General features: G+C 39.0%; 1 protein-coding gene across 2 annotated transcripts in view; it reads right to left on the bottom strand.

Annotated features, from left to right (window-relative positions):
* Positions 1-27,621, bottom strand: part of PRKG1 (protein kinase cGMP-dependent 1) — a 1,092,100-nt gene that overhangs the window by 1,008,668 nt on the left and 55,811 nt on the right. The window contains exon 1 of one of the 2 annotated variants that reach the window (XM_040975780.1): positions 13,277-13,841. The exons of the other annotated variant lie outside the window; for it this stretch is intronic. Coding sequence (XP_040831714.1) covers positions 13,277-13,587 — 311 coding nt within the window. The 5' untranslated portion in view covers positions 13,588-13,841. Of the gene's footprint in view, positions 1-13,276; positions 13,842-27,621 lie in introns of those variants that run through there. 2 annotated transcript variants of the gene reach the window in all.

Genomic DNA, 27,621 nt, shown 5'->3' with positions numbered 1-27,621 from the left:
AGTCTGCAAGAGCTTGCCAAAGCATCCAAACTCAAGTATTTGGACAACCCTTTTCAGCCAAACCAAACATGCCTCCAAGCTCCACTGAGCCCAGTGACATAAGTTTCCAATTTTCAAAACTCTTAAGTTTAAAAGATGAAGTATCTGAGGGCCAGAAACAAAGCTTGATCTTGTTCTTCAACTGAAAAAATAATCCTTGAGCATCTGCTGTGTGCCAGTCATGTTCTGGGCTCCAGGAATATAACCCAATCAACAGAGACACTGGCCTTGTTTGCAGGAAGTTTATCATCTTCTGGTGGAAGTTGATATTAACCTCATAATGACCACAATAGAAAAATTCAATCTCTCGGGAACATGAGGAAAGAAAAGTAGACTGCACTACGCCAACACTGAGACCTAGAAACAGACTCCAACCCAGATGTGCTAGGCACAAGCCACATGGGAACAGACCCAGACAGGTAGTGTCCTTTGAGCATCTACTCTGCAAACACCAATTTTCTGACATTAAACAACTTATGGATAAAAAGCTACACCTCAGTTAGCCTCTCTACAGTCATTTTTCTCTAATAAGTACCTGGTGAATATTTAGACAAAAAATTACACAAAAACTGAAAACCAACTTACAGGAAGCGTTATTATTAATAACCAGAGTATGGAATGAAATGAATTTTCATAAATGTTCTAATAACATTCAATTAAAGATGTGACTATTGGGGGAAAGTAAGCAAGGCAATGGACCACTGTTAAGACAGAGTATTTCTGCAAAATGAGAACCATATTCAACGAGGACAAGCATAAAACACTCAAATTTTCTTAGCCAAATGTAAGTAAATAAAAATTAGAATACATGAGTACAATTTTGGTGAAACTATCCACTGTCATACATCAAAGTATTCTATAGGCTTGTGTACCTATATATGATGATTTCAATATAGTAGGAATACATTGTTAGCATAAGAAGAAACCATTAAGCTATTAAGGTGTGCTAGTCTCCAAAACAGAATATGTCCATGGCCAACTTGGCTATGAAAGTAGATAGCATAAAGAAAAATTGCCAAAGCACCACATAAAATGAACAAAACTGCACCCAGGAATGAAAAACAAGACGTCTGCTGAAAAAGGAGGAACAAATGCCTGCATAGAAAGCATTTCAATTTTATGGAAAAATGAAATTAAACAATGAGTGTATTTTGGTACAATTTTTTTTAAATTCATGCAGTTTTTTTCATAGCACACATTGCAAATTTAACTCATACTTTCAATTCCATTTTTGCTGAATGTTGTGGAATACCCTTGTAGAGAAGAAGGTGGTTCTGGCGACACACAAACCTAGGTTAGGAACATGTCAGTCCACTACTTTTTCCTGGGTAGGATATTTAACTGCTCATTTTCTCCATATAAAAAAATTGATAACAGTGCCTATATTAGCAGATTCTTGTGAAAATTAAATGAGATAGCATGTCTGACATAACAAATATTTTCAGTAATTATAATAATCAGTGATAATTGGCTAAAATTAACAACTGCTGCCTTCATTTTATAAAGAACATCTATGAAGAAATCACTTTCTTGTGTACAGAAGAAAAAAAGATAAAGAGTGCAAGATTAGCTTTAAATATTATATTTTCCACTTCAACATGATAAACCAACAGGCTCAACTACACAATGATCTTTTTAAGGGGAGTCAAGGAGGAGGGACATACTGTCACAGAAGATTTAAAAACTCACTAGCAAGGGTTTGTTTAACTATTATTTAATAACCTCAAACTCCATCCTGCTAAGACTCCCACTCTTACTAAGACAAATAAATGTATAGTTGAGTCATTTCCCATCTGTCACGCTGACAGTAACCCTCAGGAATCCAGATGATGGAGCACTGTTCCCTCCTGATAGACGACTTACATGGCACAGGACTTCAGGCGTGGCACCGACAAGCTACAGAGGAGAAAGGTTCATCTGAGCAGGGAAGCAGTCTCTGTAGTGAGCTGGACTTTGGTCTGATGCTTATCTACCTGATTCCAACATGGTTTGCACCATAAGAAATTTACTAGTTGATTCCATTTCCCACAATTCTGACATACCCTTATAAATTGGAACAGGAGGAAGGTTTTAGAAATATGCTTGTTCAACTAATCCACCTCTCAGCCTGTCTAACAAAGGTAACTTTGCCAAAAACAGTTCAATATTGGTTATTTCAATCATTTCTGAAGGCATAGAAGAAATTTGGTTGCTTAAAATCATGGTTATATCATAGATGGACTATAACTTTTGATGAAAATAGGACATTCAAACATTAGAATTTTCTAAACCACATTCTAATAGTTTCAAATACACATGCAAAAGTCATATATATATATATATATATATACACACACACATATACACAATGTTTTAAGTGCCTAAGTGATCTATTTATGAATATTTTCTCATTACCTATTGCTGTTTTAAAGGACACTGACTTAGCAGTTACCTATCAAAAGAAATTGCTTGTTTTAGGCTAGTAATTTTTCCATCAAAGGTCAAAAAGAGAAGGAATTAAACATGTTAATAACTTTGGCAAAGCAATTAAAAATAAGTTCATTTTGGTGCAACAAAATTAAAATCATGTGTAGGAACAATCTTCAAAGACTTCATGAAAGATATCTATCAGATTTCAAAATCTTTTTTCATCAGACTAAACTTCCCAGTTTCGTTGAGAGGAACAGAGATAAAGTGTTCCCATCTATTAGTTCAAACCCCAAATACTCACAGCAACTGAGGAAAGATCAGGCTGAAGCTGAGACATCACCGCCCATTAACTGGCATCCAAAACCCCATTTCTAAATTTATCTTTTATTTTTATTTTCCATTAACTTTTTCAAGTCCTTCCAAACAGAAAATGGCTACAATATGTTAACAATGAGATTTCTTTTTCACCTATTTGCTATCCCTTTACAGAACTACCTCAACGTAGTGTCTATTTAATTTTATGTGATTCAGTCCTCAACAAAAAAGACCCATTTACAGGGTCTCCATACTAAGTGATGCTAAAACATCTGGAAAGCAGAATCAGACAAATTATAATTTTTCATGTCATAGTTTTCTTCTAAGACAAGCAACAAAAAAATATGAAGTGAAATTTTTAAGAAAAGCAAAAAGATTATTTCCTGATCAAGGCTACAACTATTTTAAAAGTGTCTTTCACAGTATTTCAAAAAGCTTTTCCAAACCTGTAACAAGAAGCATCGGTCAAGCAAATGTGTGTTGGAGCAAAGCATTATATTCTTATAAGGTGAAGAATTAAATAACTAGAAATTTTGAGTTCTTTAATTTTGTGCCATATCATATACAATATTTTCCTCTAACGATTCAGATACAGAAATGTTCTATCAAGGAGTTGAAAACCATGAGTCATATAAAGTCCTATTCTCTGACAATATACCCAGTGTACATTCTAGTATTTGATCTGTTATTTTTTCCTCCCATTGACATAATAAGTTGTCATAACATGGTATCATCACTTTCAGAAACTTAATACTCTTTGAAGACTATATTGATGCCTGTCATACCATCACAAGGCTAAGCACTCGGCCATCTTCTCTGACTCGCCACAACACAAACTGTGTTACTCAGTCACCAATGACTAAGGCCAAGTATGTCTTCTGAAAATGGTAGTTTGGAGCTGTGCTTCTTCTCACAGCCACACGTACACTAGTGGAGTACAACCAATGTACCACACAGTCCATCTGTAACAAAACCTCCAGTGGGACCTGCCTTGGGATTCTCACTTTTCTTCTTGTCATGACAATCCTTTTTTTTCTCCCTCCGGGTCCAGACATAGAAGCCTGCTAAAAACAACTTATTGATAAAGCTGGAACATTAAAAGGATACACAGTATATCCAGAAAAGAAGATATTTTCCCCTCACATTATTTCATTATCCATTGGCCCAGGTCTGGTGAAAGTTTAATATTAATCTAATCTAATTGCTCCAAAAATTGCAAAAGCATTTTTCCTTCACTGGGGCTTACTGTCATCACGGACATTCAATACAGTTGACTAGCCAATACTTCCTTTTTTCATGTTTAAAGATCTAGTGTCATACTACTTCTAAGAGAAGAAATCATCTAGAAGTGAGAAAATGAAGTTGAATTTTCAAAAAACATTTATTACAACCCTGGAGAGATAGGCTATTTACTTATGCCTTGTGTAGGGCTAAGTTCTCCATCTCCATACAGAGGATAAAGCAACTACATCTGTCTTACAGCAAACCTAATGAAACTCAATTTGTATTTATGCTTTTTTATACAGAAAAGCGCCATTAACATTTATGACACAGGTGAAACATAGTATATGTTGGCACTAAATGTCACTGACATTTTTGTGTCTTTTTCTTTTTGTCACTGTCTTTTATACCTGCTACTGTCCATTCATATTTTAGGATTCAAAGAAAAACCCAAAGATTGACATTTTTTCTGTGCCCTCCATGGACCTTTGTCCATTACTCCACTTCTAACCACAAGCCCATAATAAAAGAACACCTGCTTCTATCCTGTTTCTTTATTGTTGCTAATTCTTCTGATCCATTCCATTTAGGTGCAATCACCAAACGCATGATTCATAATGAAAGTGTTTATTTTCCTTATGATTAACTTTCCTGTCTAATTAATGCCCCTAATCCTCTTGGTAGACTTAATATATCTCTTGTACTGTAATATGCTATCTGTCAGAGGAATACATTTTCATATTTTAGGCATGAGAAAGACAAGCAAACTCCTCACTGAGTGGTTCCAATATTATCATTACCAAAAGTATTTGTGATTATATTAGCATTTTTATTGCTGACATAAGGTGCTCAATTGGGCACCCCGACCTGAGAAGACCATAATTAAATTACAGATGTAAACAACACCTAGCATTGAACAGAAGGAACACCTTGAGGAGTATTAACACTATGATATACAAAGAGCTGGTGACGGGGATGATAGTGCAATCTGACCACAGGGTTTAAAAATATTTATCTCCACTGGGAGCTTTTCTGAGGGACACCCAGACCTTTTCTTACAAGTATTATCTCAACCCTCTCATCAGCCAGCAAGATCCAGATCTGTTCATTCAAAGCCACGGTATGCAAAAGGGGACAGAGAGGTTGACAGCTCGCTCTGCCTTCCCTAAAGCCTCCTTGGAAAGTACTCTTCAGCCTGAGCTCAGGCTGTTTGCCTTAAAAGGATAAAATATCTGTAGGAGAAAAAAAAAAGAAGCTGTAGCTGGCTGCAGAGACACCACATACCAGAAGCAGAGGCACTAACAAGCCCCGTACAGCTCTTCTAGGAGGTGCGAAACATTGTTTTACCTTCATCCTTCATCGACCTAACACTGCAGAGCAGCAGCTGGGACCCACACAGTCTTATTGGCTACCAAGGCAGCTGCCCTCAGAAAGACCGGAAAACAAACTTGGGAGGGTAGTTGATCCCAATGTGTGTCATTTGAACAGCAGCCAGCACTCATAGCTGGCACAAAAGGGGAAACGTACTCACTCACTGAACAGAACTGCTGCCACTTTTGTGGCATGCCCATGGCAAGTAACCACAGATAACACAGTGAAATTGACAGCTCTAGAAGTTATGGGAACCGCAGAACTAGAGGTGCTTCATTCCACTGCAAGCAGGGACTTAGGGTTGGACCAGAGGGACCAAGGAGGCAAATTCTCCAAAGAAAAGGATTTCAAGCAATTTAGAACAGCCCAAATTGAATAGGTTATGACAAAGGTGCTCACTCTTGACCACATATTAGAATTACATCAGGAACTAAAATAATATATCCATATACCAGGTCCACCTCAAAGCCTCTTGATAATTCTAACATGCGGGAAGGGATGATGAGAACCAACAGGGTAGGTAGGATAGCAACAAGTTATTTGAGAGAATGAACATGGAAACATAAATGAACAGCTATAATTTGGCTTTCTAAAAAATTCCACTACTGTTTTACCAAGCCTCTAGTGCTTAAGAATTATAGCCACAGACAGAATGAACTCTTAAGATGAAAAGTTTGTCCTGATCCACGTACGCCATTGTGCTCCCATCAGACTGTTTCCCAAATGTTGCTGTAGGTTGAAATTACTTATGAACTGTTTCAAAATAATATTTATCTTACTTGAAAGTCAGAGTTACAGAGAATGGGGGAGAGAGCGAGAGAGAGGGAGGAAAGGAGGGGGAGAGTGAGGGAGAGGAAGGGAGAGTGTCAGAGAGAGGGAAGGAGGGAGGGAGGGAGAGAGAGAGAGAGAGTGTGTGTGTGTGTGAGTGAGTGAGTGAGAGAGAGAGAGACAGAGAGACAGAGAGACAGAGAGAGAGAGAGAGAGAGAGAGAGAGAGAGAGAGAGAGAGAGAGAGAATGAATCTTTCATCTGGTTTATTCTCCAAATAACCATAATACTCATAATGGCCAGAGCTGGGATGGTCTGAAACTGGGAACCAGGGTTTCTCCTGGGTCTCCCATGTGGTTGCAGAAGCCCAAGAATTTGGCATCCTCTGTTGCCTTCCCAGGCTATTAGCAGGAAGTTGAATCAGAAGCAGAGCTGCTAGGACTCAAACCAACCTCTATACAACATGCCAGCACTGCAGGTAAAAGAGAGGCACTGGATTTTTTTTAAAGTTCCCCAAGTGATCTTAATGTGCAGCAAAGTTTAGAAACTGTCCTATCCTATTTCACCCACTTCTCCCAAAATATTCTGCTTGTTGTTAAATTGTTGGTGAGCACAATCTCATGAGAATAGCCTCTGTTTGCCTATAAGTGCCTAATCCTCACAGTACTTTAGAAAGTGGGACAGCCTGATGGCTAAGGAGAAAGTCTCTTAATTTCAAATCCAGGTTGAGACTTTGACTAAGTATGTGCAATCATGAGAAAGCTACAGAACTCCTCCAAGTCTCACCATTCTATTCCTATATAGAGGTCCACAACAGCCAGAGAAGCACGCCTGACCCCCAATAAGAGCTCCATACACGGGCAATGTTATTCCAGATCCATTAACTCAAACAATGACACACCAACAAGTTATTGCTCCCATTACCTCCTTTGTGATATAGAATGTCCAAAGACCACCAAACCTTCATGGAAAGCAGATTTGAAGGAAAATACAGAGAATTTAAACTTAGCATTGGTATAGAGAAAAATATCTTCTTATGGACTTTCTAAGGAAAAAAGGCTTCAAATTACTTCTTCTTACACACAAAGTACAGTGCTACTTAAGGGGCCCAGCACCACAGACTAGCAGACTAGGTGCCTTGCACGCACCAAGATCCCAATATGGGTTCCAGTTCTATCCCAGTGTCCCCAGTTCCCATCCAGCTCCCTGCTTGTGGCCTGGGAAAGCAGTCAGTAATGGCCCAATGCTTTGGGACCCTGCACCTGCGTGGGAGACCTAAAAGAAGCTCCAGGCTCCTAACTTCAGGTAGGCACAGCTCCAGCCACTGCAGCTGTTTGGGGAATGAATCAACAGACGGAAGATCTTCTTCTGTCTCTCCTCCTCTCTGTTTATCTGACTCTCCAATAAAAAATAAATCTTTAAGAAGTACTGTGTTACTTGAAAATTTTGTTCCAGTCTTTTCACCTATTTTTCACCCACAAAGCTCATCACCCTTTTCCAACTTCCTTGTAAATACAACATAGCTGTAATAACTCATCCTGTCTGGCCTTTTCCTGTGTCTCCTCATCCACATGCACATTCCTTCTTCCCACTCTACTTTCTCGTTTTTGTATTAATAACTATAATTACAAAAATTCAGAAACAAGACATTTTTGAGAACATGCTATTAGTTCCACCTTGTGTTAAACATCTGCTTTGTGTAGCTGCAATTTTTGTGCTCTTGTTTATATTTACATGACAGTTTTGGAGAACATTCCTCTGCTCTTACAAGAAAATTATACTTAGAGAGTTCAAACAGGCTACACATATTTAACTTCTCAGGAAATAAATTTGAAGGAGATGCCGAGGAATGCAGTCATGACGGAAAACAGTGAGAGGAAAGTAGAACTTGTGTCAGAAGGCTGGATAACAGACAGCAGAGGGGGCCTGACAATGAAAGAGAGGGGAATAGCACCAGATCCACAATTCCGATTAGGATTCAAAATGCCACAGATGTGATTGCATAATAAGCTGTTGAGCATACTGGTAAAAGCTGCTCCCAGCATGTGCTTATTTGCGACATTGTTTCGGATTCTCTGTGATCAAAGGGTTCAATTCAGAGGGTCTGGAATGTGAGCATCAGGCCCAGTTTAATGGGATGGACAGCAGCAGCACCTATGGTAGCGATGGCAGAAAGAACAGCAGCCTAGTGTTCGAATATGGTTGCTAAGATACCATGGAGACCCTCCATTGCTAGGCAGACAGAAAAAAAAAAACTGTCCATATGCCTTATAACCTACAAACAGCAACAACAGAACCATTCCCTGTCTTCCTCTACCCTCTTACATTAGGAATCCAAACCCAAGTCTTTAGTGAAATAATAAGTAGTGGAAGGTTAGAAATGCTGCCCAGTAGAGCAAGCAAAGCTGGTCATTTATATTCTCAAGCAGTCTCCAGAGCAACTCCATTTAAGGGCTTGTCAGTATTTCCATTATAAGCCCTATTTTAGGGGCACACAACCTGTCTCTGCATTAAAACACTCTAACAGGGTTTAAGCAACTTTGTGTCATACATTTTCATAAAGACGTCCCCAACTTCCATTTTATTACATAGACAGTAATGTCAAATTAATGATCAACTCAATCTGGAAACTAATAGAACATGAAGTTGTACTCTAACTCCTCCACACAAAGAAAGACAGATAAATTTCAAAAGGCAGCTTAAGGTTCCATGTTATTCTATGTCCAACTTGCTGAGTAAGTGCAGAATGCGCAGTGCTGGTCTGTGGCATAAGAGCAGATTAGATTATTTTCAATGGCAACACATGAAAGTGAGTGGAAAGGGGAACTTGGTTTCTTTAAGAGTGAAACAATTTCTTTAAGAGTTCTAGTCCTCTACTCCTTGCTTAAATTAAATGTTCTTACCTACTTAGCATAATTATGATAAATATCAGCCCGGGGCAGGTAGGGGAATGGAAGCTTGGAACAACATTCTAAGACTTTGAGCTTTTCTAGTGGACAATAACTGGTCCATGATGTAAAATGTTCACTCTATCCCACACACACACACACACACACATTTACTCTTGATCAATCTAGCAGCAGGACCCTCTCACATACAATCACAGGGACTGAGATCTTCATTCACACTGGCCTAAACTTACCTCTCCTCAGCTCCCCCTTGAGCGCTGTTCTACAGTCAGTAGTTGCTGCTATTCCTCAGGTAGACCATTTTCGTTTTTGTTTTGCCTTTTTGCTAACAGCTTGGAAAGTATCTTCCCCCAACCCCACCCCAGGGCATATCATAATCAATGACCTGAATTGTGATCATCCCACAATTATTAAAAAAAAAAAAACTGCCTTCCAAAAGAGTTTATGATACCCTAAAATTAAATGTCAACTACCTTAGTTTTCTCCGCTTCAACTCACTTTACACTAATTTCTATAATACTTGTGTAGTATTGCTAACCCTTTATTAATCCCATGATGGAAGGACTTGTGTATCTCTCTCCTCTTTGTGCTAGGCTGCACCTGGAAGACATCCCATAAAAGTACCGAATTCAATTAAAGGGCACATTTGGAATTTGATTCATACCTTTAAAGAATGCTGTTTTAATATTGTGTCATCTAAAATATACTAGGATTCTCTCATCTTGCAACAGAATTCAACATAAAGGCTTTGGGAAACTTTTTTTTTCCTTTTATTTTGGAAACATGTTAGTTCCAATGTTTAGAATGTCCTCTACAAATGATTAACCCTCCTTAAAATCAGAAATTATTTTTCATATGCTAAGCCCTTCCACTGAACTTCACAATCCAAAAAAAAAAAAAAAAAAGAAATAAATAAGACCATGTCAGTGATTTTTGAAATTCAGAATGCTGAAATTCAGTTGCCTCTGGAGTAAAAAACAATCACTCAACAAAAACACAGATAGTAACAACCTTTGATAGGAATTCAAGTCTTGATACTCCAAGCAAAATAACAAGAAACACTGTAACTCCTAAAATGGGAAAGATGTGGGAACATTCACAATAGAGAATGGGTTTAGGTCAAAACACCTGAGACTGGATGTTCTAACTTCTTACACTGTTTATTTTTAACAAGGAAATGTCAGAAGGGAAAATTATTTCTTCAAGTCTATAAGAATCACTCTATATAACCCATAGCATATCTGATCTCATACAATAAATGTTAGGTTTCCTTTTTTGTTGTTGCTGTTTTTCATTTTAAGGCTTTATTTGTTCAACTTACTTGAAAACACAGTCTGTTTTATATTCCCAAATACTCATTAGGTGGTAATAATATGTAAATTCTATCAGCTCTTTAGTTCTCCTTCATAACATAATAAGAACTTTAGGGTTATCTATGCATACAGGTTGTTAAAACAGCAAAATAAACTCCAGCCACCATCACCACCACCACCACTCACCACTGGGTAGGTGCAACAGAAGCACCCCGTCTCTTCGCTACAATGTGGATTTTCCCATCAATCTCCACATCAGGGAGAAAAATTCCAAATCAAAAATATTTTAACATTTAGTTTACCCTTTTCACTATTTTAAGTCTTCAAAAACAGCTAAGAAAACTATTTTCAAAAAGGTACAGCCCTTAGAAGGAAACCACAATAGACAAAATCTAGAAAAATATGCCTGTATATATTATGCTAACTGAACAAAACATCCACCGGGAAGTTGCCTCTGTTGAATGGAAGCAGAATTGAAAGTCAACAATAACCCAAACTTGAATCATGAACTAGAATGGACTTTGGCTTACATGGATTATTTCAATTTTAATTTGAATTTGTAATAATCCATTTGTAAGTTCAAGGAAAATGACAGAAGCTAAGTATCACAAGAGATGAAACACTTGTTGGCATTCCGACTGAGTAAACACATTATTCATGGTAAAATAAGGTTGGATAAAAAGAAGTCTTTTTGGATTTACAAGTTTTCATACTTCTTGAGGAAGTATATTTTTACAGCCATTCAAACAGCCTGACATGAAATCATTTTGCATACAATGTATTTCCTTTTCCTCCAAGTAAGGTACATGATACCACTCAAGCCAGTTTTATTCTGGTTTTCTTTATGTAAGTGTGAAAAAAGAACAGATGTTTTTCCAAAATTATTTAAGCTTGGAAGACATTCTATAATTTTCTTCAATATAATCCTTCAGAATCACTAAAATTATCATAGCAATATTTTAATAGCTGAATGCAAGTGGTCAAATGAGTAAGAGAGCACAACGCATTGTTCAAAAGCTAAGATGTTTATTATAACGGGATGTTGTGAATTATGTACACAATAATTTCATTTTCTAACATGGTCTGCTTTTTTCAAATCTAGTTATGCCACATGCCAAGCACTAAGAGGCTTCTAAAACTCACCACATCCTACAATTCACTCCCCACTGTCTAGATTCCTTCAGATCTTCTCGGATAGAATGTTTAGCTGGAGTTCTCAGCTGGTTTGATCATGCTTCATTACAAAACCTAATAAAAGATTATGTTTATAAAAGTGTATTTTGCTGTCATTATAAAGAGTGTCAGTTACTAAACTGAGATCTTATAGAATACTTAAAAGATGCAGAGAGCCATTTGTGAGTTATTTTCTAATAATATACATCCTCATTAGTTCAAATAGGCAAGGGTAACAGGTCTGCAAATTAATTTACTAGATGAAGTTGAAATGGATTTGATTCCTGGAGGTTTCTAAGTGAAATCTACATCTGCCAAACTTCCAAGGCAACTCGACAAGGTCAGAATTTCAATAATTTCTGCCTGTATTATTCTCTTCCGGGCTCCGTGGCTGACTACAAACTCCACCTTAAACTGAACTTGCATGAGAAACGGCACATGTCCCACAGGAACCAACACACACACACACACACACACACACACACACACACACACGGGCACAGCTCTAAGTTTTCAAAATTGTAATTAGTACCTACTCATGACTCAACCACCCAACAAATCCAAATGGCGCAATCATATAGTGACTCTTTGTCCCTGTACCTTGGATTAACTTCTTGTGCTTTTAAAGTGCTACAAGAGACTGTGCATTACGTAACATGTGCCATCCAGCCAGTGCAATATAGTTAGAAACAGGAGAAAAGTCTTTGTACCAATTATGCCATTATCTATTAATTTAAAATACTACTCAATTTTGGTGCTCTTTCTACTTTCACCCCATGTTCCTGCTGCCTTACTCTCCATATGGACTCTGAGTTGAGGATTGTATAACAAGTTTCATTCAATGTTTCCATTCAAGTTAAGAAGCCCACTGACATTAGAACAGCACACTCTCTAAAATGCTAGAATAATACCAGAGTGGTTGCAATTAAAGCCAAAAGTCAAGCAAATAAATCCACACTTTAAATAAAGATATAGGTCCTTGTGGAAATTTTACCCTGGAAACAGGCAAGCCTCTTGGGAGATGAACCTGCCCCACTGGTGGTATTATGCAAATCCCTTAAGGAAAACAAGCTCTATTCTCCCTCGAGTGTTATGGAGGAAAATGTTACAAAAAAAGGAAAAAAAAGAAAAATCAGCAGACTAGTCTTTCATGGATGGATGGGAAATGTCATCCAATTCAAGAAATCGAGAATTCTTCCCTTCTGTATTCATACTGACTTATCGCTTACACTTTGATGATCATAGAACGTCAGGTCTGAAGGGTACTGGCATGAAGCGCTGACACCCAGGAGCGCCACACAGGCATGGAAAGTAAGGGTGAGAGCAGACGCATTTCATTTCAAGTCTGATTAGACTGCGATTAGTGTTTTCCAGCTAGGCAGATTTGCCTGGGTTTGGGGGAGACAAGGTTTAAGGTTTTTCTATTCTTTTCTCCTATCTTTCACACACTGGAGTCGCACACACACCTGGTGAGCATTCAAACTCGGTGTTCGGCAGGTGGTATGCATGAATGTCTCTATTTAAAAGAAAAAAAAAATACCTTGACATCTGACAAAGACAGGAAGGCAACGTTTGTGCAGCTAGTCTGGCTCTGAGAAACGTGAAAAGCCCGGCAAGAAGTGCCAGTGAAAATGAAACATTTCTGAGGATGAGGACAGACATGGTAAGCAGGAGGGGCGAGGGCCGACAGACAACACAGAGACCCACAGCTCCCCAGCGCCTGGGCTCCACAGGGACCCGGTGCGCAACCCCTGCTTACTGTGGGCTCTTGGGGTAGAAGGGCAGGGTCACATGGCTGAGATCTTGGATGTCGAAAGCGGTGGGCTCCGCGGAGATCGCCTGGCGCTTGGTGCGCGGCTCGCCCTGCACGGTGCTCGCGCTCTGCTTCTGTGCCTGCTGGGTGGCCGGCCTGATCACCGAGCGGTACTTATCCAGTTCGTTCTGCAGCTTCTGGATCAGTTCGTCTTTTTGGTCCAACTCCAGCTCCAGCTCGTCGATGAGGGCATCCCGCTGCCTCAGCTCCTCGATCTTCTCCTGGAGCGCATACTGCAGGTCGCGCAGGGTGCCCATGCTCCTCCGGGCTGCCGCGGGATCCTTCCTGCCGCTGCTCCGCGTCTTGGGGCTGCTTCCCCTCTCCGATCAACTTTCCCTAAAGTCGCCGCTGCCTCCCGAGTGCAAAAGCTTCCTACTTGAGACCAAAGCCTGCCCTGGCTTCTGAGCATGCCCAGTCCGCCGGCTCCAGCCACCGAGAGTTTCAGTGTGCAGATTCCACTTCGCGCTCCGGGAGAGGCTGAGTGCGGGGATGAGCCAGGCAGCAGGTCCAACCCGGCAGGAAACCCGGAACGCGGTGGGCACCCGCCGCGGCTCAGCACGAGCTGCGGTAGGCGGAGACTTGGTGGGGGGCTCTGAGGCCACGGCTGCTCCGAGGGTCACTCGCCCAGGACTCCCGAGGAAGCCCGCGGTCTGGGAGGGAGGGGACGACCGCGAAAACCTGTGGGGCGCGTAGCTTGTTGTGCAGGCGAAGCAAGGCGCGGGGCACTAGTTTGGGGGTGGGGAGATGGGAGGGCAAGGCCAGGGAGGACCCCGAGCAAAGTAGGGAGGCGGCAACCGGCTCCAGACCATACCAGACTCGAAGATGTCGGGCTGAGAACGTTGCGAGGGCTTGGGATGGCAGAGCGCACGGTGGCCGCCAAAGGCTCCGAGCCCCGGAGGCGCGCTGACCGCCAGCCTCACCCACGGAGCCGAGCGAGCGCGCGGCGGCGACACTGCGCTCGCGCTTCTCCCACGCCGCCTTTCCCGCGGGAGCGCCGCGCACAGGTGGCTAGCGCTAGGGAAGAAAACTTGCAACGCGGCAGAGGAGAGCGAGTGCGCGCCTTAGCTGGTGTCTCAGGTGCCTGCGGGCCAGGAGCGTGTGGATGAGGGTCCTAACCTCCTCCCCTCCTCAGGCATGTGGCTATTCCTCCCGCCCCTGCTAAGGCCCTTCCACGCTCAGATCAATTAACTCCTTTTCGGGTAGCAGCTGAAACGGATTTGGGCTCCAGAAGGCCCCTGCCCTTCTCCCTTAGCCCTCCCACCTGAGCAGGTGTCTGTGGAAGAGTTTGCTACAGGGCTTTGTGCTACCTCTTGCTGACCGTGATTGGGAAGGGGCAGGAATTAAAAATCATTCTCCATCTTCCAAAAGTTCGCCATGAGATTGAACCATGCGTTTACAAACTATTACTGCCCCAGTCCAGCTGTTAGCAATGTATATTCCCATGTAAATGGCAAGGAAGAACACCTGAGGCAAAGTTTCCAGGGGAAAAGCCCTAGAGAGGAGGGGAAGATGTGCTGGGCTGCAAGACACCCTGCACCAAATCACCCCTGCCCCAGCTCTACTCTCTCACGCCCCATCCCTGACCTACACACTTCTCTAAAATGATGACAGTCAGCATGGTGTCTGTCTAAGGGTCATTCTCCTCTCCCAGGAACACTTGCTTACAAGCCCCCTAATATATGCCTGACATGCGAATTCCTAATCATTCCCTAAGCCTTCACGAACGGATCCAGTTTTATAGAGCTTTAGTAACAGCTTTTCCATGAACATTCTCGGGTGCATAATATTATAATGCTCAGTACTCTTGTATTGCCCATTCTTTAACAATAAAAATAAAGTACATGAAAAATAAAATTAAAACTGCATTGCATCACCGGACTGTTAACTGCACTCTAAATTGAGCCACTAATATCACTCACTTCCCAAGGATGAAAAAACCTTGCACACTTTTACTTTTATACACATACTTCTTGTATTAAGGTTTAAAGAGAGAGAGAGAGAGAGAGAGAGAGAGAGAGAGAGAGAGAGAAAGCAGCTAGCCCCTGGAAAATGAGCAAGTGTCTTGATTTATTGGAGATAGATGATAAAGAATATACAATCGGAAACATTCTTCCATACAGATTATGATCTACGTCTTAGTACAGATGACATAAGACATTCATTCTGTCTGCTTTCCAACACAGATATTTTCGGAAGTGCATTTATTTCAGAATGTAATATATGAAGTGGATAATTCCCAAAACAATTTTATTTGTAATGAAAAAAAAATAATGTGCAAATACTGATAGCGGTAAATAATAGTTTTGAATTTTTTGTTTTAATTATAAGTGAACCAAGCAGAAGCCCTGTGACCCCTTTACACTGACAATCACCTTCCACACAGATGGCCAATTTTTTATGTTATTAACATGTGGAAATTCTTCCATGGGAAAACATTAGATTCTAAATGACACTTTTGGGGCTCCTTGAGAAGTTTGTGTCTAAAATACATGTCGGTGGATATTGGGAGCAGTGGTTTAGGCTCACAGATGGGACACCTGCATCCCTGGTGTCCGCTCTCCTGCCCTGGCCTCTGGCTTCCTGCTAAGGTAGGAAGGGCAGCAGATAAGGGCTCCAGTATCTGCATCCTGACACCCTGTGGGCGACCCAGGCTGGGTTCCTCGCTACTGGATTGAGCCTGGCTGGTGTAGGCTCTGGAGGAATGAACCCACAGACGGAAGACAGATTCTCTGTATCTCCTCTCTCTTTTCTCTCTCTTTCTCCTCTCTATCATTCTCCTCTTCCCCAACTCCTCTATGTCTCCCTGCTTTTCAAAAACTGTGACAGAAAAAAAAGATACTAATGAAAGTGAAAATTTATTAGCAACAATAATATATAGGGCTCATCTTTGGATATTTTCTAATTAGCATTTTTAGATTTCAATGTGAAACATAAATAGAATTACTTAATGTCTTTAAGCATTTCTTTAGAAATTTCTTTAGAAATTTAGAAATTTTCCTTTATTTGTGGAAAGGCAGTCTACACAAGCCATGAAAATTAGACATTAAAGCACTCCAACCCCCTTAGAACACTTCTATTAAATATTGGGTGGGTTTCTGGTCCACTGGTCTGATCAGCCAGTCCCTACTTCACATCAGAGCATGTGGGCTCAGCTCCTGGCTGTGACCCCTGAGTCAAACGATATATTCATAAAGAGTCTGAAAGGCACTGGTGATGGCTCAAGTCACCGGGTTCCTCCCACCACGTGGTTGACCTGATTGAGGAGGCTGAAGTCATTGAGAGCATTCAGGGTGTGAAGCAGCAGGGGTGTTTGTGTGTGTGTGTGTGTGTGTGTAGCAGGTATGTGTGTGTGTGTGTTTTGAACAAAAGCGAATTTTCATACACTGGGTTAAGCTTATGTAACTATACACAATGTAATATTTCCACATTATGTTTCCACATGAAGTAGAATTCTCATGATACAAAATATGTACCAGGGTAAATCTAATATTGAAGGTCAGGAATCTTCTATAATAATAAAAAAAATAGCCAAAAAGGTATGCCTATTACAATTAAATTCCACCTTAAGATGTGTAGAAAGGGCCAATTTTGAGGCATAACAGGTTAAGCTGCCACAATTAATGTCTACATCCCGTATGGACATCATGTCCTGGCAACTTTACCTCAGTAACACACTAATGACCTGATTAAAGCAGAAAAAGATGGCCCACATGTTAGCACCCCTGCATCTACACGGGTCATCCGAACGAAACTCCTGGCTACTGGCTTCAGTTTCAGTCTAGTCCACTCCTGGCCCTTGCAGCCATCTGGGCAGTAAACCAGCAGATGGATGATCTGTGTCTCAGTTTCTCCCTCTGTATATATTAACCTGGCTCTCAAATAAGTCGATATATCTTTTTAAAAAGAGTGTTCCAGATATGGAATATATTCAGTTATAGCAATCAATATGATGTTTAAAAAGTAAATTTCTTTATGCTTTAAAATTACATTTGCAAAATTCAGAATTCTAGGTCTTTCTCATTCCTGATGTTTTAGACTGCTTACTTAGACCTTAAAGTACCACATTTTCATATCAATCTTATATGATTCTAGTAATTTCTGAGTTAACTTTTTACATTGTACTTGTTAAAAACTAGAAATATATTTTACGTAGAAAATCAATGTGCTACAATTATAACAGATAAATTAGCCTTATGTCCTAGAGTAAACTTAACTGCACAAATTACAAGATCAGGCACAAGTCTGAGTCCAGCTTTTAAGAAAGTATCTACCAGAAATCTGGACCAGAGTGGAATGGGATGTTACAGGCTGAGCTCCCCACTGGGATCTACATGGCATGAGCCCTTGATGGAAGATAATAATAACACTTAAGAAAAGGCAATTTCTCAAATCAATTATTTGTTTGCTTATTTGAACTATAGAGTTACAAAGAGAGAGAGAGAAAATCAGAGAGAGAGAGGGAGGAATTTTCCATAGACTGGTTCACTAGCCAAATGGCCACAACAGCTAAAGCTTAGATCCAGGCTGAAGCCAAGAGCCTAGAACTCCATCCCCATCTCCCGCATGGGCAGAGGGGCATGCGGTCTTGAGCCATCACCCTCTGCTTTCCTAGGTGAGGGAGATGGATCTGAAGTACAGCAGACAGGACTTGAATCAGCATCTTTATAACATGCTGGCATCACAACATAAGCTTAACTTGCTGTACCACTACACCAAATCAGAACAATGCAATTTTAAGTCAACTCACAAGTTGCTTTTCAGTGGTCTCTCTTTGTTAGAACTATTTAAATGCCAGTTTCTATTGGTAACTGGACCAAACTGTGGCATAGTAAACTCTAGTATGCTGTTTAGTTTTGTACTTAGTCCTCATGACCAAGGATAAGAATTACCATGCCTTCCTTAATGAAGTTTCAGAGAATCATTCAGTGGGTTATTCAGTAAAGTAGGTTCATTATAATATTGGCCATTAAAAACATGGGGAATTTGTCATCCTTTACTAAAAACATAATTTGCCTCAAAAGAACTGTAATAATTTTTCATCCATTTGTGTGTTCCATGGGCACTAACTACATTTTCTATGAGAGTCCTAAGTTTGAAATTTTCTTCTGCCATTTCTTGTATTTCTCTTGAACAGGAAAAAACAACACACCAAAAGTGTGGCTAAGTACTTCAGGCAATGAGAGTCATCATTTGTAGATCACTGAAAGTAAGAGGGACTCCTGAGAATCTATATAAGAAGGCTACATTATAAGCCAGACACACTGGTCATAATCATGATCCAATAAAATAAACAATTTCTTTAAGCTCTTATACCATGACTGAATGTGATTATATTCTTTCTAGGCATATCTGAGAAAACAGGTGCAGAATCTCCCACCATATGAAAGGCAAAGCCAAGATTCTGACCCAGATAATTTCATTCAGAGATCAACGCCCGCCATTCACTGCCTCCCAATAGGACCAGCCGTTATTGCTTCTCTCTACATTCTGCACTCAGACGAGAGTGTCCCCATCATGGACCACCTTAAACATGGGGTTAGGAAGATAGAAGAAACTTGGAAAGTCATGAAAGAGCAGGAACAAGACTTTTTAAAAGTTCCTTTCCTAAAACAGTCTTCATTATAACATCATTTCATAGTATTCTAAGCAAACCAATTTGTACACATAGGCCTGCAATTGACCTGGTTTTGATATTTGGAATGCTCAGGATTGTTCTGATTTCAGAATTTAAAGTGAAAAAGAACAAAATTCTATCATTTGCAGCCAAAAATGGTCACAACTAGAGATCATTATGCTCAGTGAAATAAGTCAATTCCAAAGATAAATATCATATGTTCTCTCTAATGTAAGGCAACCTTCATGCAAATAGAAGATCAATAACCATTTCAATATTGTTTGTGTTACATCTCAGGGGTTTTGATATTTTTGTTTTTATTTTGATTCATTCAAAAAGTTTTTTTTTGTATTAATTTCCTCACTGACTCATAGGTCCCACAGAAGCATCATTTGCTTCAAGAAAATTTTTGATTTTCTTTTTCATTTTTTCAGTGACACATTGGTCATTCAATAACATATTATTTAATTTCATGGTTTAAATTTTCTTTTTTTCTCTCTGTTGTTGATTTTGTTTCATGGCTTTTCATTTAATGGGATGTATAGTAACTGAATAATAGGCATTATCATATCCAGATGTGAAGATACAATGAAGTATGCATCTCTACTTCCAAATCTAAGATGGACTCCCAATGAAACTGTTAACTACATTTAGACAATAGGATGCTGGACTCTATCATTGTCCATACCTACAGTATGTCAGAATACACTTAAATAGCTGAACAATGGATGTATGACTTTATGAAGGAGCATACTATCATAATGATATAAGGGGAAAGAGCTTGGATGGGAGATGTTGGGCAGAGAGGAAAGGAAATCCCCTAGCCTATGGTATTGTATCATCAAATTAATTAACTAATTAATTAAAGCCGTGCTTATGTATATTTTTTAAAAGTCCTACAGCCAGCACAATGGCTCAATTAGCTAATCCTCCACTTCTAAGCACAAGCATCTTATGTGGGCACGGGTTCGTGTGCAGGCTGCTCCACTTCTGATCCTGCTCCTTGTGTGTGGCCAGGGAAAGCAGTGAGGACAGCCCAAGTCCTTGGAAAACTGTAACCCTGCAGGAGACTCAGAAGAGGTTCCTGGCTACTGGCCTGCCATCAGCTCTGCTCAGCTCCAGCTGTTGTGGCTATTTGGGAAATAAAGCAGTGGATGGAAGGTCTCTTTCTCTTTGTCTTTCCTTCTCTCTGTAAATATCCCTTTCCAATAAAAATAAATAAATCTTAAAAAAATAAATAAATGGAGAAATAAAACTTAAAGTCCTGTTTCTTAGTTCCAGGCAAACCAAGACAAATCATCATCTTATTTAACTTGAGATTATTTTAGCCTTTCTGTGTTATAAATATTTTCAAATCCTTTCAAAGTTACTGATATAAAAGTAAAATCAAATAGCTGCAATGATAATAACTATGATTTTAAGTATATTGCAAACCCATGTACACCTGTGTCAGTGATGTAAATATGTTTTAGGAAAGCAATTATCCTGTTTTAGGATAAAATAATACACCACAGCAATTATCTTTAGACTAAGGGTGAATGAGTCACAAAACAGAACTTTAATTATACTTTGATAAATTAAGCAGAAATAAAAGGCATCCTTTTGGTTTGTATACTTTATACAAATAGAAGTTCCATAGATTGGCTTCCTATGGATTAAGCACAGTGATTCAAGCACACAATAAATTCCTATCACTTTAGGATTATTACTGGATTTGATGGAAAGAGTCAGCCATTGAAATGAATATTGACATGAATAAAAGTATCATTTCTAGTGATAAAGCTGTTTTGAAGCCATACTATTTCAAATGAGAAGTTTACCAAGGGGGAAAAAAAATAAACCATTAAGAAAGAAGATTTGCTGCAGAGACATGGGAGGTAATAGTGCCCTGTATCATAATTGCTAATGCACTTAGCATTTAAGACCAAATTAGTGTCATACCTAATATGAGTGCTAATGAATTCTTATATTCTACAGTTTAACATGATGGAAAGTTATTATTAGGGCTCAGCCTCAACCAGTGTTCATGAAAATCAAAGCACTTTCTTATAAAATGAACATTTCTTTGGACACATTACTGAGATAACCATTTCCAATGCCCTAAAGCAATAAAAGATATTCAAGAAGAAAAAAAGTTAGAGTTTTTTGCATTTTTTATGAATAGAAAAATTTTATGTGTATAAAATACCATTTAAATTATTCACAGAAGTATGAATTTGCTGCCACTGTTATTTTATCTATTGATTTAGTTATTTGCAAGGCAGAATGACAGAGATCTTCCATCGTTGGGCATAATCTCTCAGGGCAAGCAATATCTGGGAGATAGTTAGGACAAAGGTAGGAACTAGGAATTTTATTCACGCCCCCTCATAGTGGCAGGAACTCAGGTACTTAGGCATCATCTACTGTCAAGCACATTGGTAGGAAACTGGATCAAAAGGCTGGAGTAACCAGATTTCAAACCAGTTCTATTAAGTGAAATGTGTGCATCCCAAGCACAGGCTTAACTTACTGCACCACAATATGTGCCCCGTCTTACTGCATTTGGAGCCCAGTGAACATATAGATGAGGATGCAAATAGCTTCATATCTATTGCATATGATTACTAAATCACAACTTCTCTGCTCCATTTCAATGATTATCCTGGGATATTAAGCATACAACATATATTAAATTAATGTATAAGTGTTTTCCACAAAACATTAGCAAATTTAGTTATACTTTTGAAAAGCAGATTTGTTATACTGTGGATTACAAGAGAACAGCTTTGTAGACACTAATTTTGTTGTTGCTTTCATTTTAAGTACCATTTAGTAGCTTATATAATGTAGCCATCTCCTATAGGTTTTATAAACAGAAATTACAGTTAAGAAACCTAGAATTTTGCTAGTGAGCTCATTAAAATTATTAAGGCATAAATATACTAAGGATATAAGACAATAGAAAACAGTTCAAATGACTGAATTTTTATCAAATAGCAAAATAACTGCATTGGACAAGATAAAATGTATTATTACCATGAGATTCTGAGGGATGGGGGAGGAGAATTACAGAGAAAAAGGGAAAAAAAGTTGGGAATACAAAGAGGTAGCCATTCTCATTAACTTAATGGTCAAGTAAATATCCCCTAGATTCAAATTAAGGAAATTCTTAATTTTATGACTTCTTCACAATCATAATTAAATGGAAATACAGAAACTCGACTTTTTTTTTTTCATTCACTGGGTCACATTCCCCAAATGACAGCAATTAGCAAAGCTGAGGTGATCCGAAGCCAGGATCTTCTTCCAGGTTTCATAGGTGGGTATAGAGTCTCAAGGACTATGGCCATCCTCCACTGCTTTCTCCGGTCATGAGTAGGGATTTGGATCAGAAGTAGAGTAGCCTGGACACAAAATGGTGCCCATATGAGATGCTGGTGCTAGGAGATGCAGGATTAGCTAGTTGATTAGCCACACTACTGGCTCCCATAAATCCAACTTTCTAATGAAACAAATAATTATCATTCTAAAGCCAAAATATGATACCTGACATGAAAGTGTGACTTAGCTCAATGATGTACACCCAGGCTGAGACACTCAAGAGACAAATATTTGCTGTGTATTTGTAACCAATTATAAAATTATTAATCACTTTATCCAATACATCTTTGTAGAAAAAGACTCAGAAATCTCTTCCTGATCTTAGATTGGATCTTTAAAAATTCATTCTTCAACACATAAATGATGAACATGATAAGTAAAAGCACTTTAAAGCAGAGGTTCTGATTTAAATTAAAAGCCAAATATGCAAATACGTATCATAATAAATAAGCAACCAATAGTAACAATATATAAAGTATCAGAGACTTTCAATGGCCATAAAAATAAACATAAAATAAGAAGTAACACTTTTTGGTATTAGTGAAAGATATTCAGTGTCTATCTTGAACCACCACAATAAGTCAGATGTTTTTATTCAGAGATCAGAAATAACTTTGGGAATTACTATGGAAAATTCATCTGAGTTTTCCATAGATGAGAAGAACCAAAATTTTAACTATCATGCTTAGAAAACCATTCATGCTAACTACTAATTTTAAGTAGAACATATGGTAAGAATGTATCCAAAAACATTTGTACAATGTTAAAAGTAACTGCTGCTGTTAGGAACATAAGAGAACTTAGTGAAAATTTTCCTTATTTTTGTTTTTCAATTCTCACTGGTCCGATACTCCCTCAGACACAGCAAGAAACATTCTCTCATCAGTCACAGAATGAAATTTGCCAAAAGTAATAGCATTTCCAGGTCACTCAATTAATGTAGTTACTTTATGTCAATCTTGAAGGCTTGCACTAACACCACACAGAAGCAAAGAGCAACCTGTAACGTGACCTGACACTGCACACTTCTTCACCCACCACCCACTATACATACATTCAAGAAAAGGTGCCCTAATTCTTTACTGCTGCTGACCATAGTACAGAATTTTGAGCTGCAATTCGCCATGTGCAGCCTAGTTTAAAACTAAAGAAATCTAAAGACCATTGAAACTAAACACACCCAAGGTAGAAACAAGAATCCAAGTCATCAAATTTTCTACAAATTATTAAATTGGGTTTTTTTTCATTCACTTGGTATTTTTTATTTAATCGCAAAACTGGGAACCAGGGTTTGGGTCATGTTAACATCCTACTTCCTATCTCTTAGGAACTAAGAGTTGGGGAGCCAGTATTTGTGGTTCAGCAGGTTAAGCCTCAACTTGTAATGCCAGCATCTCATATTAGGGTGCATTATTTTAGTCCTGGTTGCTCTACTTTTGAACCAGCGTCCTGCTAATGCATAGGGGAAGCCAGTGGAGGATGGTACAAATACTTCAGCCCCTGTCACCCATGTGGCAGATCCAGATGGAGCTCCAGGCTCTCTGCTTTCACCTGGTATGGTAGCAGTGGTCATCTGGGACATGAACCAGAGTGTGGAAGATTCACTCCCTTTCCTGTCTCTCCCTACCTTCTCTTCAGTGTCACTCTGCCTTTCAAATAAGTAAGTAAATTCTAACCAATTTAATTAACTACAGAGAGCAAAATATATTAACAGGTCATTTCAATGTGTACATAATTCTATTATGCCTCTTCATTTGGGAATGCTGACAGAGGATCCGTAAAGACAAATAATTGTGGTGTGGGGTGTTGCTTGAGACATTCACCACCCGAGCACGAGCGTAAGTCACAAATGCCCAACATCAAACCTAGCTCCCTCCTAACAGGCCTCATTAGTGGGAGTGAATTACTCAAATACCTGACTCCTGCACCCCCAGGGAGACACAGATGGAGTTCCTTGGTCCTGAGGTCAGTCTGGCTCAGTTCCAGCTGATGTGAACATTTGGGGAGTTAATCAGGAGACAGAAGAGCGTGCTCTCTCCCTCTCTCACTCACTCACTCACTATGCCTTATATACACATAAATTTTTCTGAAATACATAAAATCTATTTTGTTTATATGAATATATTCTTAAAAAAGAAATGCCAAAAGAAGACGTTTGTGCCTATGGTCCAGTAAAAAAAAAGAATAAAATATTTGTTAGATTTAAAGAGAGGGAGAGAGAGAGGGAGCTAAAGAACTGAATATTGTCTGTATGCTTGTCCATGCCTTACAGCCATGTACTTATCCCAGACATGATATAAAAATCATACTCTCCTGGTCAGCCCTCATTCATAAAGCATTTATCCTAACTACCAATGAAGCATATGAAGCAGATTCATCCTGATTTTCTGCATTTCACCTTCTTTAGAACAGATCTATGTGGAAAAACAGCATAAAGGATATCACTTACTTGTTTTTGTAGACATAGCTCATCATGCCTCACTTCACAAAGTTTTAAAAGCTCTTGAAATAAAAAGGTGATTTTTACCAATATTTCTAACTTATAGAAATGAAAACACTAAAACTCACATACAACTGTAAAAATTCAAACGGTGACACTGACTACCTGCATTCATGAGATTGGTCTTAAATGGAATGATTGATGAGGAAAAAACAAATAGCTAAGAAAAGGTACACATTAAGAACAACAGATAAGCCCAGGCTTCAAGGTAAAGCTCTGACACAATCCAGTGTCTCCATTTCAGAACTTTGACCAACCAAGGTGAATACTTAGGCTGAAGTGCTTCCTCAAAATAGGAGTTGAAGAACTCAAGTTTTTCAAAATAATGATAAACATTGAAAAAAAAACAGTTCCATGGTTTAAAAATGTGTGGGAGATATGGAGAAAAATTCAACAGAATAAATTCTTTCCTACATTAAATTTTCTAGTATGTACTCTGAATTTCCAAACTATGTAAAGACAATATGTAATAGTGCATATATTATGTGAATAAAATGTAGATATATCCAGTTGATTTCAATGGCTCAATTTTATATCCTCTAACATTTTAAGTGCTGAACCAGATGAATCATATTTATTTAAAAGAAATAAACAATCTAAAACTTCCAGCATTTTCTCCACTTATAAAATTTCTTAGTGGTATTAACATACACAGAATATCTGGGGAAAGAACACACAACCACCAGTGTCTCCGCCATAAACCCACGATTTGCCCAGCCTTATACCACAGCCAATGACACAACAGGAAAACTTGAACATACGACTAATTCTGTGCCTACAGGAAGGAATAGCATTGCCATTGGACCTATAATCACATTTCCTCTCTTTAAAATTAGGTTGGCTTGCAAGACTGCTCTCAGGTTGAGGAAAATTCTCAAGGGGAAATTACAATAGGATCAAAATTAGAAGAACTATTGATTAATAATTACTGACATAAGTTGTCATTTTGACCTTTTGCTTTTAATTCTTTTGAAATCTCCAAGCACCAAGCAATTTCTTTTTAGCATTTCAGAACTTTTCCAGCAATGATTCTCTTTCTGTGTGCAAAGCTATTCTGCTTCCTTCATTTCCTACTTTCATATCTCAACCCCATCACTGCCTCATCACCACTACATTCCATCTTATGATTCACAAACCTAATGAACTCATTCTTCTCTTTTTCCCCAATACATTCATCGTCATGATATTCCCCAATAGTACTTAAAAGTGATTTACATCAGGGAGCTATAGCTATTTTGTCCATCAGCACTGAGCCTAAGTAGGCACTCATGCTATACTTGTTGTAGCAGAGAATGAACCAAGATCAGAATCAAAGGATTAAGCCAACCGATATTTAGTTGGTAACCATAATACAGTTCTGACAGAGAAGGAGAAAAGGGGGCAGCTTTTTCTGTCAAAGGTCTAATTTAAACCTCTCTGTATATAATAAATTATATAGAGGCTTAACTTAAAAATGTTTTCCAACTACAAGAAAAAAAAAAAACACTACATTTTGACCAATATTTTTGCCAGTTTAAGACACATGATAACCACTAAAAAATGTTCATTGATACTCAACCACTTCAAATTACTAGACAATGAACACGTTAAAAGCATTTTCAATGACCATAATCTCAACATCTTCCTTTTCAGGTCCGGTACTCTTTTATATGAAATTGCCAAGCTTATGGAATCAGCTGTTCCTCAATTCCCTTCTTTCTGTTTCATCATTCTAGTTATTCCTTCAAAAATCAGTCTTTCTTAATATAGAAGTCTATTAGAAAAATACAAACACTGCATCATAAGATGTTAAATGCGGGTTTTTCCACTTAAGGTACTTCATAAATTACCTCAATGACTGTTGCTGAATGCTTCTGCCCCACCTAGTCACTTAATTTGCAGTCACTTTGAAAGTTTGGGTCAAAACAATGCAGTAAGCAAAATGCACAAAAATAAATTATCTCAAAAAAATTTTAATTCACCTTTTTTAAAAGATTTATTTTATTTTTATTGCAAAGTCCGATATATAGAGAGGAGGAGAGAACAGAGAGGAAGATCTTCAGTCCGATGATTCACTCCCCAAGAGACTGCAACGGCCGGTGTTGCACTAGTCTGAAGCCAGGAACCAGGAACTTCCTCAGGGTCTCCCACACAGGTGGAGGGTCCCAAACTCTTGGGCTGTCCTCAATTGCTCTCCCAGGCCACAAGCAGGGAGCTGGATGAGAAGCAAGGCCACCAGAATTAGTACCGGTGCCCATAGGGGATCCAGGCAAGTTCAAGGTAAGGACTTCAGCCACTAGGCCACGGCACCAGGCCCATTTTCACCAATTCTTTATATATATATATTCTTCTCTTCTTTTTTAGCTATTTTTGATAGAATAGTGAAGCTCTTTAAATAAAACTACAGCTAACCTTTGAGTATTAGGAATAAACATAAAATCACAATGTTAAAGAGCTGTTCAATTAAATTAAAAGGTAAGAATACAAAAAAGAGGGCCCGGCGCGGTGGCGCAGTGGTTAAAGGTCCTCGCCTTGCACGCCCGGGATCCCATATGGGCGCCGGTTCTAATCCCGGCAGCCCCGCTTCCCTTCCAGCTCCCTGCCTGTGGCCTGGGAAAGCAGTCGAGGACGGCCCAAAGCTTTGGGAACCTGCACCCACGTGGGAGACCCGGAAGAGGCTCCTGGCTTTGGAACGGCATAGTATCGGCCCGTTGCGCTCACTTGGGGAGTGAATCATTGGACGGAAGATCTTCCTCTCTGTCTCTCCTCTCTGTATATCCGCCTTTCCAATAAAAAAAATAATAAAAATAAATCTTTAAAAAAAAAAAAAAAGAA

Source organism: Ochotona curzoniae, unplaced genomic scaffold, assembly GCF_017591425.1.
Source record: "Ochotona curzoniae isolate NIBS_2020 unplaced genomic scaffold, NIBS_Ocur_1.0 contig_2692, whole genome shotgun sequence".
Lineage (NCBI taxonomy): Eukaryota > Metazoa > Chordata > Mammalia > Lagomorpha > Ochotonidae > Ochotona > Ochotona curzoniae.
This window is presented reverse-complemented; position numbering and strand designations above follow the sequence as displayed.